Source organism: Phoenix dactylifera, chromosome 15, assembly GCF_051530095.1.
Source record: "Phoenix dactylifera cultivar Ajwa chromosome 15, Ajwa_hap1_PhDact_Kaust_v1.1, whole genome shotgun sequence".
Lineage (NCBI taxonomy): Eukaryota > Viridiplantae > Streptophyta > Magnoliopsida > Arecales > Arecaceae > Phoenix > Phoenix dactylifera.
In genome coordinates, this window is record NC_143204.1 from 4,360,097 (window position 1) to 4,378,648 (window position 18,552).

Consider the following 18,552-nt stretch of genomic DNA (forward strand, 5'->3'; position numbering starts at 1 on the left):
CCCAGCCATTGTTTCATGTCCATGTTGATCCGGTCTGCATCTCAGCCGTGAGCCATATCCTCCCGAAACATCCGCTCCAAAGCTTGATCCGAGTTCCTCCCAGATTTCCTATTCTCTCGTTCACACGTCTTCTCCGCGGAACAAATCTTATCCCGCGATGCAAATCAACCAATCTTCCCAACCGCTCCACTTTACGGAAACAAAACAGAGCACTTCCTTTCCTCCCGTATTGACAGATCACGTCTTCCACAGCACTGCGATCGAGTTCATCTTCCCAACGTCCGGGTCAGATCAACTTCCACAACCTTATCCTCTCATTTGGATCAACCACAGAGGAGAAGAGAGAGGGAAGTATGCAGCCTATATAAGATCCAAGCGTGAACAGAGAACGGCATTCTTCGGAGCCGACTAATCCCATTCATCCTTCGGAGGAATTCCCACAGGAGATAAAAGAGGAAGGAGGGAACCAGAGGCCAGAGGAAGACAAGAAGAAATGGAAGCTCTCGGTGCTGCCACTGTTCAACTTTTCATGGAGGGCTAAACTTTCCACTAGGGCCGGATGCAACCCTAACAAAAGGAGACGGGTTTTATATTTTATTCTATATTCTTGGGGTTGTATGAACTTATTGTTTTCAATAGATGTCTTCTTTTGAATCATATTTAATTTCTGTGATTTTAAGTATGATGTTCGTACAACTGTTCTTCATGATCACTAAGTAAATATAAGATAGTCCATGCTTAGGGAAGATGCGATGTGCTGCCACCTTAGATTAGGGTAGACATTTCATGCCAACCGAAGATGGATTATGCCCAAATTACTTTTGTGAATTTTTATTTAAATGCTTATTAGGCTTGTATGCAATTTGCATGTTAATCCAAGAACGAAATAAAATATAAATAATCCTTGTTCCGATGTTAGTGGTGAATTCCTTGCCCTAGGTTCTCCTAAATTGATATCCCTTTAATTGCATTTTCTTTTATTAAATTGCTTAGTTTAATAGTCTTTACAAATTCATCCTTTTAAATATTTGTATTTTTAAAAAAAAAAATAACTATACCCCAATCCCTGTGGATCAATACCCGTAATCACTATCCTGCTAGATACGTGCTATTGCGTGGTCTTTAAAGTTGACTATCAATTTTTGGCGCCGTTGCCGGGGATTGGTAGCATAGTTGTTTTTCTTTTTATTAAAAAAATTTTTCAAAATTTTTTTTGAAAAATAAAAAAAAATAAAATAAAAATAGTTTCTATTTTTACTTTCCTTATCTCCTTCTCCTCTCTTACTAATTTTTGATTTTTCTTGGTATCATTTGATCAGGAACCAAAGAGGAAATTTGGGACAATCAGAAAGGGAACGACTGAAAAAGGAATAATGTAGAGGTTTGCTTTTTAAAAAAAAATTGCTGGAAATTCTGGTAACATCTGAACCTTTCTTATTTCAAATTGATTCCCATCTAGCCTGCAAGTTGTGGTGATTGTTTGATTTCAATTTTTTTTACAAAAGTGTGAATGCATGCTTGATACACATACACCAATTAATCTGCACATAGTAAGGACAATCACCCCAGCAAGATAAGAACTGGTTTTCATCACCAGATTCTTGCCCAAATTAGGTGAATCAATTCTCACATAGCTTTCACCTTAATTAAAATCAATTAGACGTTGGCCCCTAGGGACATTCGAGCTCAATAGGACGAAGATCACCGAAAGTTGCACCAATTTCGCTCTGTGGCTCAGTTGATGTCTAGGCAAGCTTTGTCCCTTTAAGGGAGACAGTTCATCTGTTCGAGGCAAGTGGTTTTTAAGTGGGACCTTTGCAATGCATCGTGACCCCCCCACTTACCTGGGAGCTTACCTGGTCAGCTCAGTCATTAGACCGGATTGGAGGCTTAGGTGCCCTCTTCAAACCAGTTAGGAGCTGTCTAGTGATTTTAGGGTGAACTTAAGGAATTGATGTGTTTTCTTTTTAGTGCATGCTTGACTGTATTTGACTAATCAGAGGAGTCTTAATGTATGCTAGGGTGTCGTTCCAGGTTTCCTGAATTAGTACCTTTTGACTCTGAAATAGAGCGTTCTATTAGGACCCTTCGAGCTAAAATCCGCACTTATAAAACCCTAGGATCTGCTTCACCTATCAAGATGGCTGAAGAACAACCCAAGCTGTTAAAGGAGTATTTCACTCCTTCCATTTATACCTCTCCATCTTGTATCCGATTACCTGATACCACTGCTGCTGCACATTTTGAAATTAAGTCTAGTGTCATCCAAATGCTTCCCTCTTTTTATGGACTCAACAATGAAGACCCATATAAACACTTGGATGAGTTCCTTGAGATCTGCACTACTGTCAAAATTCAGAACTTCACTGATGATGCTCTGAAACTTAGGCTGTTTCCTTTTTCCCTTAAGGATAGAGCTAAACAATGGCTCCATTCATTAGAAGCCAATTCTATTCTCTCTTGGGCTCAAATGCAACATGAATTTTTAAAGAAATATTTTTCCATAGGAAGAACAAACCAATTTAGCCGTGCTATCACGAGCTTCTCCCAATCTGACGGGGAAGAATTTCATGAAACTTGGGAAATATTTAGAGACTTACTCCGAAAATGCCCGCATCATCAAATACCCAAATGGCAATTAGTGCAATGCTTTTATGACGGACTATCCGAACGAAATCGTTAAATGGTTGATGCTTCTTGTGGGGGTACTTTCATGCTTAAAAGTGAACATGAGGCATGGCAAATGTTTGAAAACCTCAATGAAAATTCCCTCCACCATGCCTCCTCTGCTCGTCAAGCACCCCCAAGTTCTCAAAGAAAAGGAACCATATATGAAGTTAGCCAGTCCATAGGTCTATCTTACAAAGTAGATGCACTATCCCGCAAGTTGGACCAGTTAATGTCTAGAGAACAGCTTCCAAACTTTTCCCAAACACCAGTGTGTGCTCTCTATTCTAGTCCGTCTCATACTGTTTTTGAGTGCCCTTCGGCAGCACAATTTCCTGAATTTGTGCAAGAACAAGTGAATGCTGCCCAAGCACAGTCTAGACCGGGTAATGATCCGTATTCTAACACTTATAACCCGGGATGGCGCAACCATCCGAATTTTTCTTGGAAGCAGCAGACTCCCAATACTTCCCAACCTTATTCCCAAAACTTTCAACCATTCTAGAATATTAATCCCTACCGTCCTTCGACTCAATTTCAACACACTCCTCCTCCACCCCATAGAAACACAGCCTTTGAGGAGAAAGTGTTGACCTCCCTTCAAGGTTTGGAAACTATTACACAATTGGTGCACTCTCACACGCAATCTATCGCCAAGCTAGAATCCCAAATGGGGCAACTAGCTAATGCACTGAACAAGCGAGAGGAAGGAAAGCTTCCAAGCCAACCAGTGAGTAATCCTAGGGGACAATACATGGCTCAAGAAAATCAACTAAATACACTTCATCATGAACAAGCCAATGCGTTGACTACCCTAAGGAGTGGACGTGTAGTAGACAATAAGATTGGGGAGGATAACAATAAGGAAGGTGAAAAAGAGGATAGAAATGTATCAAATGAAAATCTAAAACCTTCTTCTTCTTCTTCAGCTAGTCTACCTTCTGCCAAAACTCACATTCCAAAGGCCCCATTTCCTGAAGCACTTAATGCACCCACTCCCTTTGGCAAGAAAGGAACTTCACTAGAGGAGATGATGGAGGTTTTCAAACAAGTCAAAATCAACCTCCCGCTTCTTGATGCTATTAGACAAGTTCCCTCCTATGCCAAATTTCTCAAAGACCTTTGTACCCAAAAGCGAAAATCTAGGACACATGTGCCTAAAAAGGTCTTCCTAACTGAGCAAGTGAGTTCTATTCTCCAACACAACACCCCTCTGAAATTCAAAGATCCTGGTGCTCCCACTATCTCCTGTGTCTTAGGAAATAATTTCATTGATCGAGCACTCTTAGATCTAGGGGTAAGTGTCAACATTTTACCTTACTCAGTTTATGAGAAACTTGGGTTAGGTGAGTTAAAACCAACCTCGGTATCCCTTCAATTGGCTGATCGATCTATAAAAATACCACGAGGAACAATTGAAGACATCCTAGTCAAGGTAGACAAATTCTATTTCCCAGTCGATTTTATCGTCCTTGATATGGAACCTGTGCCTAATCTTAAGAAACAGATTCCTATGATTCTAGGTCGTCCCTTTTTAGCTACAGCCAATGCAAGTATAAATTGTAGAACTGGGGTAATGAATATATCCTTTGGGAATATGAAGGTCAAGTTAAATATATTTCGTGCCTCTGATCAACCTGCAAAGGAAGTTGAGTGCTTCCTAATAGACAAAATGGACGATCTTGTAGAAGAAACTCTTTCCTATATTTTGGCAGATAACCCTCTGAAAACATACTTGGCCCATTTTGACTTTAATATAGACAGGGCCATAGAAGCCGTCAACTCCTTGCCCGACAATCAGTCTTCCACAAATTTTCTTCCTTGGAGAACCCGCATGAACCTGGTATGATTTGATAAGGATGCACTGCGTCTGGCTGAAGACGTTAAACTTAGCGCTTATTGGGAGGCAACCCAATTCTCGTAGGTTATTTTTGCATATTTTCTTGTCGCATTTTTTTATTTTCTTAATAGGATCCCTCATATTACTGATGCAACTACGGTAAAATGCTTCTATCCTCCATATGCATCATATTTTCGTCCACAATAAAATAAAAAAATAAAAAAAATAAAAAAAATTATAATAATATAATATTATTTAAAAAAAGAGAAAAAAAATATTGAGGACAATGTCTGATCTAGGTTGGGGGGTATAGGATTCGAATTTTTGAAGAAAGTTTTCGTATTTTTAAATAAGTTTATCTATCTCAAAAAAAAAAAAAAAAACCTAATTTCTATGCTTTAGTGCTGAAATGATAATGACACAAAGTATATAAAATCTAAAAAGCCCAATGATTAGTCAGAAGTAAGACAACTAGAGTTCTTTTCATTAAAAGTTCTTTTAGTGAGTTGTAAGATAATTTTTACTTTGGAATTTTACAACACACATGGCCTGCACTTCTAAGGGTTAGGTTCAACATTATGTTGTTAAGTCTGGTAGCAACCTTGAGTCCTGATGAATCATACCTATCTAATTCATTATTAAAAAAAAAAGAGTGAATTTAGTCAGGTACATCGAAAAGGGCTACCTATTGTCAAAGGTCAGTGGGCTTGTATGAGGAATCCGAGCATAGGTCCGTAGGAGAGTCTTGATGCTCAACACCTTATGCCATCTGGCGTGGGAGTGCTGACTGAATGCTCGCTACATGGAGGAATCATTATAAGAGTAAAAGTGCATAATTTATTTATAAATACAAAATCAAAAAAAAAATCAAAAAAAAATGAAAGAAAAAGAAAATAATATTGATCTTGAAAAAGACGATAGTGTGAAAGCCGTCGTTGTAAAAATTCGAGTAAACTGGAATATTACAGATAAAGCCCATGAGGTATTAAAGTAAACATCCACAACTCTCGAAATCCTGCAAGATAGGATGATTTTGAATCAGTGATTAGGTCTTATATGATCAATTCTTGGAAACTACTAGTTTTAGCAGTATTTTGGGAAATCTAAAGCCTTAGCTTGTGTATGGTCCAGATATCACCGAGCACCCAAGTATAAATTAGCCTTACAACTCTCTAACGGAAACTTAATGACTTCAACTTAAGTTGCATCTTGACCTAGGATTTGGAATGACTTAGTAATAAAACTTTGTGTGCTTTTGAAATTCTTGGCACTTATGCATTTGAAATTAGATTTTATAAAACAATAAAATAAACTGGGTAGAGACCGCAGTTTGTGGGTATCTGAGCCGGAAACTCTCACGAGACAAAACTCGTCCACTAGGGCTATCTAGGGGTTTAAAGCCTTATTGCATACGGTAAATGCAATCGCGATTCCTGCGAAAGTGAGTTAGTTTTTATTTTGCTTGAGGACTAGCAAAATGTAGGTTGGGGGGTGTGATAAGAGCTAAATAATATATATATTTAACTATTTTATACCGCACTTATCATTATTTTCCTTCCACATATTTTAAAATTAACATAAGAAAATGTGTTCCCCTTCATCATTGCATTATTAAAAATAATTCGATTTCGCTTGATTTTATTGGTTAAGTCTAATGTGTGCAGGTCAAGTCGAATTAATTGGGATGATGTCTGAACTAATGTGTGCAAGTCGCGTTTACAGCTGAACCCGTATCTACGTCACCCTTTTTAGTGCTCAGAGATCAAGCTTCCATGTCTTCCCCTGCTCTGTGTCCTAGTCAGAACCAAGCCAACCGCAAATCAAAGCCTCTCTTATCCCTTCTTCGGAACAAATCCAGCATCCGAAACCTCATCATCTCCCAACCGACTTCAGTTCTTATCCACCGTTCACAGCCTCCTCTGCTTGCTTCCCATCCGCATACATTGCTCCACATCACAGCGACCACTTGTGATCTCCCGCACCTCACAAATCCAACCAAACTCCCAGCTCACGAATCATTTCTTCCCTTCATCCATATCAAAAAGAATCCCAAGAACTCAACTTCCCAGCCGTTCCGCTTCCCCTGTTTCTATTCCCATTCTTTCCCAAGTTTATCTTCTCGGATCACATTTCCCAGCTCTCATCTTGTTCCAAGTTTATCCTTATCTCACGCCCATCTTCCAGATCTCCAGCCAACGGAAGCACAACCAACCTCCCAACTCCACACTCCGAATCCAAATCCTAGCATCCTCATCCTCTTCCCATCGGCATCTTCAACCGATTCATCATCCCCTATTCCCAGCCACATGAACTTCTTCCCAGCTGAATAAAATCTTCAAACTGAACAAACTAATCAACCCTTCATCCAACCTGGATCGATTCCAATCTTCCTTCCGAGTTTCCCGCGATCCATCCTTACCCCATGGCTATCCCGAATTCATGCATTTTCTCCTTGCTCCGTGTTGAATCCCACGTCAACGAACAAACTTCTCTGTTCACACTCCCAGCCTTCATTCAGACCCAAAATGGAACCAAGGAACAGAGCCACAAAACTTCTTCCCTTCCGTGTCTTCATTTCCTTTAGTCTCCACGGACCAAGTCTAAACAAAATCCCCTGTTTCAAAATCCCATCTTTCGGCTTAATCTCCCGACGTCCCAGCCATTGTTTCACGTCCATGTTGATCCGGTCTGCATCTCAGCCGTGAGCCATATCCTCCCGAAACATCCGCTCCAAAGCTTGATCCGAGTTCCTCCCAGATTTCCTATTCTCTCGTTCACACGTCTTCTCCGCGGAACAAATCTTATCCCGCGATGCAAATCAACCAATCTTCCCAACCGCTCCACTTTACGGAAACAAAACAGAGCACTTCCTTTCCTCCCGTATTGACAGATCACGTCTTCCACAGCACTGCGATCGAGTTCATCTTCCCAACGTCCGGGTCAGATCAACTTCCACAACCTTATCCTCCCATTTGGATCAACCACAGAGGAGAAGAGAGAGGGAAGTATGCAGCCTATATAAGATCCAAGCGTGAACAGAGAACGGCATTCTTCGGAGCCGACTAATCCCATTCATCCTTCGGAGGAATTCCCACAGGAGATAAAAGAGGAAGGAGGGAACCAGAGGCCGGAGGAAGACAAGAAGAAATGGAAGCTCTCGGTGCTGCCACTGTTCAACTTTTCATGGAGGGCTAAACTTTCCACTAGGGCCGGATGCAATCCTAACAAAAGGAGACGGGTTTTATATTTTATTCTATATTCTTGGGGTTGTATGAACTTATTGTTTTCAATAGATATCTTCTTTTGAATCATATTTAATTTCTGTGATTTTAAGTATGATGTTCGTACAACTGTTCTTCATGATCACTAAGTAAATATAAGATAGTCCATGCTTAGGGAAGATGCGATGTGCTGCCACCTTAGATTAGGGTAGACATTTCATGCCAACCAAAGATGGATTATGCCCAAATTACTTTTGTGAATTTTTATTTAAATGCTTATTAGGCTTGTAGCCAATTTGCATGTTAATCCAAGAACGAAATAAAATATAAATAACCCTTGTTCCGATGTTAGTGGTGAATTCCTTGCCCTAGGTTCTCCTAAATTGATATCCCTTTAATTGCATTTTCTTTTATTAAATTGCTTAGTTTAATAGTCTTTACAAATTCATCCTTTTAAATATTTGTATTTTTAAAAGAAAAATAACTATACCCCAATCCCTGTGGATCGATACCCGTAATCACTATCCTGCTAGATACGTGCTATTGCGTGGTCTTTAAAGTTGACTATCAGCCTCCTCGGCCTTCGCATACTTCCGAGCTCGGGCCAATATCTCGGTAAAGTCAGTAGGGAAGTTTTTCTCAATAGAGAAGAGGAACCTATAGGATCAAGCCCTAGTCTTTAGTGCCGACATGGCTATCGACTGGTCGAGCTCGCGAACCTCCCAGATTGCAGCAGTGAAACGGTCGAGGTATTCTCTGAGGGATTCCCCCTCCTTTTGCTTGACGTCCAGGAGGAAATCCGATGTTCGCCGCTGGCGCCGGCTGGCAGCAAAGTTGGTGGCGAACTGCCTGCTGAGCTGCTCAAAAGAGGATACCGTGCTCGGCTTCAGTCCAGAGAACCAAAGCTGAGCTGTTCCCCGAAGAGTCGCTGGGAAAGCCTTGCAGAGCACAGCCTCCGAGGACCCTTGCAATGTCATGAGGGCTCGATAACTTTCCAAATGATTGAGGGAGTCGGTAGTTCCATTGTAGGGCTCCACTTGGGGCATTTTGAACCTCGGTGGGACCGGCTCATCCTCGATCTAGTGAAAAAAGGGAGACTTGGTGGTAAACTCAAAGTCACCCTCACGTCTTGCCTTCCTGCTGTGAAGCGCTTCAATCTGGCGCTCAAGCTTGTCGACCTTCTTGTCGAGCTCCCCAACCTGGGGGATTGCCATAGTAGTCTGCTCCGGCTCGTGTCGGTCCGAGGCTGGACTGACTCAGCTTCCGAGAGCTGCGGCCTTTTGTCTATGCTCCTCCCCGGCAGTTCTCTCCGGGGAGACGCTCGGGCTGAGCCTTGGCGACAGCATCGTTCTTCATTGTTGGCCCTCGAGGAGCCATGAAGATCTTGGCCCGGGGGCACCAGTCCGTTTGGAGGAAGCACTGGCTGGACCTGGGCTTGTGGAGGCGGTATAGGTGGGGCTTCCTCATGTTGCAGGCCTTGGACGACTGCGGCTAAGGCTTGAACCTGCTGCACTAGGATATTGAACTGTTCCGGCTGGACTTGGGGAACTGGGTCAGCCGAAGATGGCGAATTCTGGACAGAATGTCCAAAAGTTGGTGGGAGACGCAGGGAGGCATTAGAGGCTCCTTTGCTTCTTAACTTCATGGCTACAACTCGGGCCCTTCCTCTAGCGTCAACTGTTGCTGGAAATTGGACCCGGGGGCGGCCGTCGGCTGAGAAGGAGGAGCTCCGGCATGAGATGGCGGGTGGCGATCCGTCGGCGGGCGGTGTCCTCCGGAGGACCTGCAAAAAGCCGGTGGCCGGGATTTCCGGCGCCGGCCCTCCGATGCCTAAGTCAGAGGGGGCAAATATATGGAGGGAGAGAAAATATGTCTCAGGAGTTTCAGAGTCCAACTCTCTCTAAGATGGAGGGATTCCCCTTTTATAGAGGGGTACAGGATTACCTGTGATGTGACGGGGCGAACGAGTTACCGTCATGTTTGAGCATGTCGTATGAATTAATGCACGATCGTGTGAATTAATGCATCGCCGTAGGAGATTAGGCCGGAGCCAATGAGTCGTCGTGGCTGATCGGACATAGCCGAGCGAGTCAGCTGTTTGTCGTGAAGGGCTTGAGATCTGTAGATAGCATGCATGCACATTGATTGTTGAGTGAGCCGGAGATTAGTAGAGACCATGCGCATTAATTGTTGACAGTCGCTCCGGGCATGGTCTCTGATATGTCGTAGCATGGTCGGCGGGTGGAACGTGACATGGTGAGGTCGTCGCAGGGTGTGACCTTAACGTGTAAACGACCAAATCGGCCCTTAAAGGTCGGCTCGGCGTTTTAAAGTCGGGGATACCGAGGTCGGGCACCTTCAGGTCGGGCGCTTCCAGGTCGGGCGCCCTCAGGTCGGGGGCTTCTAGGTCGGGCACCTTGGTCATATACCGGCGATGCGTTCATGTACTTCGGAGCAATCCGTTTTTCCCTCAACAATTTTATTCCCAAAAATATCCTTTTCAGACATAACGGCCGTCCTTCCCGTTAGAAATAACGGTTTCGTGGTCGATGCGCCGCGTTAGCAAAACCCAGAATCTCTTCCCGCTGCAAGATCCGAAATACACACTTTCCCGCCATCACAGCAATAATAAAACAAGCTCCACCCGCCGTTTCGTCGGCCGTCCCCATTTCCCTCTCTCTCTCTCTCTCTCTCGCCCCCCCCCCCCCCCGCCACATCCGTTGCGATCGACGATGCGGCGGTGGAGCCATCCCTCATCCTTCTTCGGCGATCTCAGAAGCAGAGAGCTCAATGGCTTCAAAGGTACCACCTTTCTCTCCTCTCCCCCCACCTCTCGCTGTCCCTATCCTCGGAGCCCCAAATTCGGGCCCGAGCTCCATCTGGTTCCTAATTGCGTTCTCGCCACTCCCTCTTGCCTCTCTAGTGCGGAAAAGACCTTATCTCGGCGACCTTTCATCGGAGCCCAGCGGTCTTGGCACCGGAGTGGTGGCGATCGAGCACGATGGTGTCTCCACACCTCCTCTCGCCATCTCATTCTGCAAGGTTTTGGGCTAATTTCTGTTTTAATTTCTGCATATTGGAAAATTTTCACCATTAAAAATGTGTTTTTTCCCTAAAAAAAATAATTTTTACACTTTATTTTGGGTATTTGGTGCAGACAAGCCGGAATTCTCATCTTCTTGCTGTTTCCGATGAGGATGGTTATCTGAGCTTCTATAATACTTGCCAGAGTCTCGGTTCTGTTGCTTCATGTTGGGAGAAGGCAGGTCGGTGGAATTAGGGTTAAAATTTTGCCTTTTAGACTCTTAAAATTTGGTCTTTAGGAGAAGCAAATCATTTTTTCTTGCTAGAAGGGGATATTAGTGGAAGCTTGGGCTAGAGTTGGATAATTTTGCATCTTTCTGATTCAGTTACTTCCTCTTCTCCCCAAGCAGTGGAAGCTAGGGTCTGTGATTGGATTGCTCATAACAATGCCATTTTTGATGTGTGCTGGATAAAGGTACTCCTCTCCTCCAATCAATTACATATAATCATACAAAAATCTAGATAAAGTGCAAGCGGAATTAGCAAAAAGATAATGCATTTTTCTGAAGGAAATTGATGCTGCTGGTTATTAATTAGATGGAACAGACTAAAATGTCTGAAAATATTCTATTAGGTTTGTTTAACAAAAATCTGCTGCTTATCCTTCATTTATCTTTTGCAGGATGACAACCATATTCTAACAGCTTCAGGTGATCAGACTGTAAGTGATTGAGAGCATGTTTTCAATATTGTTTGATTACAAAATTCAAGTATTTCTCCACATTTAGAATGACTTTATAACTACCTAGATTTCAAATTTCTTAAGATGATATTATTTATCTTTGTAATTATATATTCCTGCTTCCATGTATCCTGTTGAAATGACTGAAGAGCTGATTCTGCAATTGTTCTTTACCAGATCAAGATATGGAATGTAGAGAAGAGAAAGTGCACTGGAATCTTGGTTGGGCATACTGGCAGTGTAAAATCACTTTGTTCTCACTCATCAAATCCAGGTAGTCTTCTTTCCACTCGCTGTCTGCATTCTGCAGGCATTGGTTATCAAGCATTGATGCACAGATGTTCTATAATTGGAGATGTTTTTGGTATTGAGGCAGACCTTGTTGTGTCCGGCTCAAGAGATGGCTCATTTGCTCTCTGGGATCTGAGATGCGAATCAAGTTACAAAAATACCCATGGAGAAATATGCTTGGGGTATGGCCTTTTTTCCATCTAGTCAAAAGTTTGCTGTGCATACAAGCGAGGCCTTTATGCTAGTTTATAAATGTTTATCCCTGTGTTTGTTTTAGATATACTGCTGTTGTCAAAGAAGCCCATACTTCTATTCAAGGAAAGCGGGTTAGGCGAGGAAAGGTTTGCTCCTTCCCATTTCTTTTGCAAGTTAATACATTTTTCCTGCCTCATGCTGTTAATTGTTACTCTACATGCCTAGGCTGGTTCAATGAGTATTACTTCGGTTCTGTACCTCAAAGATAATGTCTCCCTTGCCAGTGCTGGAGCAGTGGACAGGTAAGTAAGATATACAATAAATAACCTTTTTACCTGTTAATTTTGTTGATGTGATGGATGCCCATACTTTTTTAAAACTTCTAAATCTTGTTACTTTGAGAAAATAAAATCATTAATTCACATGCTACGGTTTAGCCATCTAAACCTGAAATTGCATTTTTAATTTCATGCTCTGCAGTTTATGTTAATGCTTTAGTTTTTTCCACCCTGATTATTCTGTTTTATGTCAGTGTTGTGAAATTCTGGGACACTCGCAACTTGAAATCACCAGTCACACAAGCATGCCCTTATGTTGAACCATCACTGGAAAAGGTAATTTACAGTCTAATCACTATGTACAAATGAAAATTCAATATAAGATCGACTGACAATGGAAAGAAAGAGATATTGATCCATATATGGAGATCTACATTGATAGGATGCTTTGGGGCTAATGAATGGATTCATAAGGCTTCAACGGTTTAGCCAAAAGCTAAAGTTTGCTCTTTTGGCTTTTGTCAAACCAAAAAAATATTCATGCATCTTCAATTCATTGGTTGCTGTATTTCTTATCTCTGTAGGAAAGAGGGTTACATGGGATTTCTTGCCTGTCTCAAGATTCAAATGGTGTGTTTGTTGCAGCTTCTTGCATGGACAATAGGTATATTAAATTAATAGCTTTTTTGATAGCAGCAACACCTTTAAGCATCCAATGTACCATTAAACAGCTATTTTGTCTTGTTTCTACCTGTCAGGATTTACCTATATGATGTTTTACACCTCGACAAAGGTCCTATGAAGATTTTTTCTGGCAGCAAAATTGAGTCATTCTTTGTAAAGGTAATGCAATATATGTGTCTGTTTGCTGAGTTCTATGCAGAAGTGCAGAGGTTGGAAAAACTAACAAGAAGGATTTTAACTTCTGTCTGGTGACTCAATATTTATTTATATATTTATTTTATAAGATGTTAAATGTTTTCGACACTGCAGTCTGCAATTAGCCCTGATGGAGCTTACATTCTTGGTGGTTCTAGTGATGGCAATGCCTACATATGGCAGGTAAATGTTCATTTTATTTACTGCTAAAATGATCTTTCTCCTTCCGTCTCCATGTCATTTTGCATGTCAACATTTTTTCATTCTACCAGGTTAGGAAACCGGAAGGACTCCCAGTCATGTTGAAGGGTCATGAAGGAGAAGTTACTGCAGTAGATTGGTATGCACTTGACAAAAGAAAGATGAAGCTGCTTGACACTTTCTTCTTCCTTAAACTACCATCCATCGACTATAAACTTTCATTTCTTTCAGGTGCTCATCAGAGATCGGGAAGATTGCAACTACTTCAGATGATTTTATGGTTAGTTTGCCTAGCTAAGGATTTTTTTTAAACATATTTTTATATTTTTAAGAGTTTTTCCTCCAGTACTTGATTAAGCTGCGTAAGTGAATGCCTGATGCCTGAACTCCATTACTTCCAACCACCCTTTGGAGTCATAGGATATCACATTTCAATTCTAACTTTTCTGACTATATAATTTACAAAATGTATTACTGGATTAATCACCAACAAACAATAGAAATGCTGTTATATTTGCCATAATTAATACTCTTCCAAATTCAGCTACTAACTACAGCTTACATGCTAGGTTCGTGTTTGGAATTTTAAGAAAGGGGGTTGCATAAGTTCAGGATCTCCAAAAGCTGTTAGAAAGAGAGTAATTGCTCCAAACACTGAGGGCAGAAAGCTGGCCATGGATGAACATCTGTATTCCACAGAGATGGCTGACAGCCTCTGTGCTTCAAGGGAAGTAGCAACGAACCCACACTCACCTGTTCAGACTAAAAGTCTCGAGTTTAGTACACCTGAATCTGGAAAGAAAACGCATTTTAGATCATTACTAGGAGAAGAAGAAGAGATGCAGAAGAGCCCAGATGCTGAATTAAGCAGCCCATCTTCTGTTCTCAATCCCCCTCCCTCTTTGAAAAGGAGAACCATTCGTGATTACTTTATTGTTGCCCCATGAGATCTGCAAGCATTTTTTCTCATCTCATATTCTTTGATGCATCAACAACAACATTTTTCTTCGAGTGAAAAAAGGAACAGTGGTATTGCACTCATTATCACATCAAGTTGCCATGCACCACCTGAAGGTAAGGATATACTTGTTTTTAATTGTTTGCATCTTAACCATCATTGTCCGACGATCTAAGTTTTGTTCCTGTTTTTGTGATTCACTCAGGTCTATGACTGGAAACATATGCATAGATTTTTCTCTTTTCGGTCTTGAACTCTGGAGTGTGGAGCTTGAATTTTGTGGGAGGATATACTCAAACTTAGACCCTTTCCTCACTCCAACAGCTTCTTTCATATACTGTCCTGTAGTCTGGTTTCTTCATATCAGATGTATCTAAACCAATCTTTGAAATATTAAAGTAACATCTAAATTTTTTACCTTTGATTCTTGAATAAGTTCTGATGACCAGAGAGCATGAACACCTAAACATTGATCTGTGAATTATCACCCTACAGCAGGGCAGGCTAGCAGGTGTGACAGGGTAAAAGGCTCAAGACGAACACATCTGTTTCAGCCTGCCAGAATGATATAGCTGATGCTATTCAAGAAGCCTGTTTTCAGAAGCTAGTGTTGGGTTTCTCAGTGCCCTAGGGCGCAGCGGAAGATATGGGATTATAAATTTTTTTTATAAAACTTATTATATGAAACCCTAATAAGCCAAGATCATCTTAATAGTATAACCAAATAATGTAGAAAATATAATCTTGGTATAGAAGAATACCTATCACGCTATATCCAATATGTTTGAAGATGTCCTAAGGTGCCCAAATGTTCACCCTCCAATGTTGATCCACACAAGAATGGGTTCAAGACTCTAGCTCCACCAAAACTTGATTCTAATTGTTCAATTCTTCCAAAGGATTTAATTGGCTGATTTTCCTTCACTTCCTTCTTCCTTTCTACCTCTAAAACATTTACTAGTCCTTTTGTCCTAAAGAAGACCCTCTTGTCTTGGGTTAGGACAAAAGAGAGAGGCTTGTAAGAAACAAGGGATAAGGGAGAGAGAAGAAGAGGCTTTTTCTTGGATGATCTTTAGAACTCCAAGGCACCTCCTTATTTATAAGAGATGGAGGGATGCATCATAAAGGGATGCATCCCATCCACACACCTCATCATGATGAGGCATGTGCCAAGAGAAGCATCCCATCATGATGGGGTGTAAGGAGAAGGGTGTATCAACTTCTTTCTCATGTCTTCCTCTTAAATTCTGATGATCCAAGGGCCCAAATGCAGTGAACCAAAGCCAATGGTCCAGATCTAGGTGCCATCTAATGGTCCAGATCAAGGCATCATCATCCAGGGTGCCATCCAATGGTCCAGAAGCAAGATGCCATCACCGATGGTCCAGATTCAGGCGCTGAGCAACGGTCCAGATCTTTCATCCAGAGAGCCATCCAGTGGTCCAGATTCAGGTGCTGAGCAACGGTCCAGATCTTTCATCCAGAGAGCCATCTAGTGGTCCAGAATAAAGCGCCAACCAGTGGACCAGATCCTTCATCCAGGAAGCCATCCAATGGTCCATATGAAGGCGCCAACCAGTGGACCAGATCCTTCATCCATGGAGCGATCCAATGGTCCAGAAGTGAAGGCCCTATCAAACCCAATCCAATTGGGTTTAACCAACTTAAAGAAAACATTAAACCTAATCAAATCAGGTCTAATTAAAGCCAAATGGGTTTCAACTTTTGGCTAACCCATATTAGGTCATGATTTAATCATATTAGATCAACCTAATCTAAGAATCAGATTCGAATTTAATTTGAATCAGGAGCTAGGGTTTGCAACACGTGCTAGCATGTTCATCTTGCAAACATGATCTAATCCAATTAGACCCTTGATCAATTCCCTTGTGTGTGACCCATTGGGTTTCTTATCTTAGCCAGCAGTAGGTGCAGGTGCAAGTTGACCTAACCTGATTAGAATACTTCTAATCCAATTTAGGTTCAATTTAGTGCTAAACCTAACTTAGCAATCAGAACCTTTCTGATGCTTTGATCTAATCAAACTCTTTGATCTGATCAACCCATAAGACAAGATTGACGTCTAGCAACGTAACATGTCTACCCGGAAGATGAGGAATGTATTGGACAAATCCAAACATACCCTTCAGTGGCAAGTTACCGTGCAATTCAATCCCTCAGTCATACTACATCTTGAATAAGTGCATGAGTATGGATCAATATCAAACTCAATCACTTATTCATGTCTCTCTCAATCTTTTATATGATAATTCAAATAATGAAACATTAGAAACTCTTTCTAATATTCATTTTGCTTTGATCAAAGGCTTCTTGAATCATCATAAGATTAGAGTAAATAGGATGTTACCTTCTCTTACTAGAAGTGACTGATTCTTTGTTGACCTACTCACAACCTTCGTACAAAATCCACCATATCCAGAATACCCCGTACACAACGCAATGTCGTGAATGAGGGTAAACCAAAATATAGGTTCAAGTGCACAAAATACCATGGTGATCTCAGGTCTAAGGATCACTTGCACAACTCCCACTATGAGAACTATCTTTTGACAATTAAGTAAGAATCCATAAGATGTTCTCATGGCTGGTCATTTCAGTGAACTCATTCCTCTAATGAGCACCCACATCTTTGTATTAGTGTCTCACACAAGTGATTGTGAGATCAATCACCCTCTACATTGAGCATACATAAGATGTGCCAGTCTTTCCAGTAATATTGATCCCCGACTCAATATACCAATTTGACTGGAAATATTCTAAATTAGGATTTTAGAATTTTAGGTCTCACTGGTATGATGTCGTCATAACCCTAAAACCAATGTCCTAATTTATGGGGTTCATCATCCAATAATAAAACAGATAAGCAGCAAATGATGAAACACAATGTCTTTATTGATATATATCGAGTGTCAAAGTACATAATTTGGAGGATTACAAAGAGAAACCCATCAAATGATTGGCTTATAGGGCATCTACTCTTTCAGCTAGCATACCTGTAGATTGCGTGTTTATTCAGAGCAGAGTGCAGCAAGATCCTTGATCCTTTGCATCTGAAGGAAACTTCCTTCAGGCCATATTGCTATAACTAAAGAATCTGCCATGTTCCTCTCAATGGTAGAAATGGATATAGCAGGCCATTTTGGCTGAAAAATGATAGATTTGATCGGGAAAATCGACTACCAACGATTACCATTGGTTTCCAGGATTTTGTATCAAATAAAGTTTATATGGGCAATATGTCATAATCTGCCACTATAAACTTGTCTTTTTGTAAATTTATATTGCATCTATTGGTATTCTGAGGATTATTGACTGAAATCTTACAGATCTATCAACTGCTGCTTGAGTTCTAGAAGTAGGCCTTTGATCTATCTCAACATGATTCCATTCAGACCCTTGCCTTGTAACATTATATTCCCAGTATCATACAGGTTTGCTTGATGGCACTAGGGGTGCAACTTGTGTTGGGCTTAATAAGAACTTACCCTCGCATTGGGTTTGTTTGGCATCTTGTTAAACTTATAAAATTGTATATAGTACCATCAAAATTGATGGATGGTTGAGACTTCAGGCCAATGTGTATCAATCCAATACATATCTAAGCATTTTCCCTATCTTAAAATTCTTATTCAACTTGATCTAACATTGTTATTGCCCCAACCAAATCCAGCATATTGATCAAACCAAATATGAGATTAACTTAAGATAGGGTCATATTGAGTCAGAATGAGCAAATATAGAGATTAAGTTGGGTAACGATTAGTCAATCTAACCCAACGAGTTGTAGCTGTAGATGGCACCACCTCCACCAGTTGTCCAAAAGAGGGTAATCTTCACTAGTAGATAAAGTAAATTAGTTTGGATACTTATTATTGATGTAGGAGCATGAGCCCAAGCTTGGGCCGTGCATGGAGATTGAGTCCTCTCTTTAGGTGAGCACCAAAGCATATTGAGTTCCAAGAGTTCCAGCAACCATAATGCAGCGTGTGTATGGGTCAAGTTACAACGAGTCCATGAGTCGTGTAAAAGGGTTCTAGCTAATTTAGACGCTTAGTCATGTATCAATTAAAGAGTCTAAGTTGATTAGGAGTCTTGAATTAAGGAGTTTGAGTCCAACATTGGATATGTCCAATGTTAGATGGAGTCCATGTGACGATTGCGTCCTTTTGTTTGGATGTGTTGAGTTATGGAAGATTGAGTCTATTTATTGGGACATGTCAAGTCCCCTTTGAGTC

General features: G+C 41.1%; 1 protein-coding gene and 1 long non-coding RNA gene across 2 annotated transcripts; both read left to right on the plus strand.

Annotated features, from left to right (window-relative positions):
* The first annotated feature begins 480 nt into the window (after nucleotides 1-480).
* On the plus strand, nucleotides 481-1,495 carry LOC148699834 (uncharacterized). The gene is made up of 2 exons (XR_015973547.2): nucleotides 481-612; nucleotides 1,320-1,495. It is a non-coding gene; the product is annotated as an uncharacterized LOC148699834 (long non-coding RNA).
* Nucleotides 1,496-10,141: 8,646 nt separating this feature from the next.
* On the plus strand, nucleotides 10,142-14,713 carry LOC103706899 (Transducin/WD40 repeat-like superfamily protein). Its single transcript, XM_008791166.6, has 17 exons — nucleotides 10,142-10,530; nucleotides 10,652-10,770; nucleotides 10,886-10,994; nucleotides 11,163-11,227; nucleotides 11,435-11,473; nucleotides 11,672-11,768; nucleotides 11,871-11,967; nucleotides 12,063-12,126; nucleotides 12,206-12,282; nucleotides 12,513-12,594; nucleotides 12,843-12,922; nucleotides 13,017-13,101; nucleotides 13,252-13,320; nucleotides 13,410-13,477; nucleotides 13,570-13,618; nucleotides 13,908-14,412; nucleotides 14,502-14,713. The coding sequence occupies exons 1-16, from the start codon at nucleotides 10,278-10,280 to the stop codon at nucleotides 14,283-14,285; spliced, it is 1,731 nt and encodes a 576-aa protein (XP_008789388.3). The 5' UTR covers nucleotides 10,142-10,277; the 3' UTR covers nucleotides 14,286-14,412; nucleotides 14,502-14,713.
* Nucleotides 14,714-18,552: the final 3,839 nt, after the last annotated feature.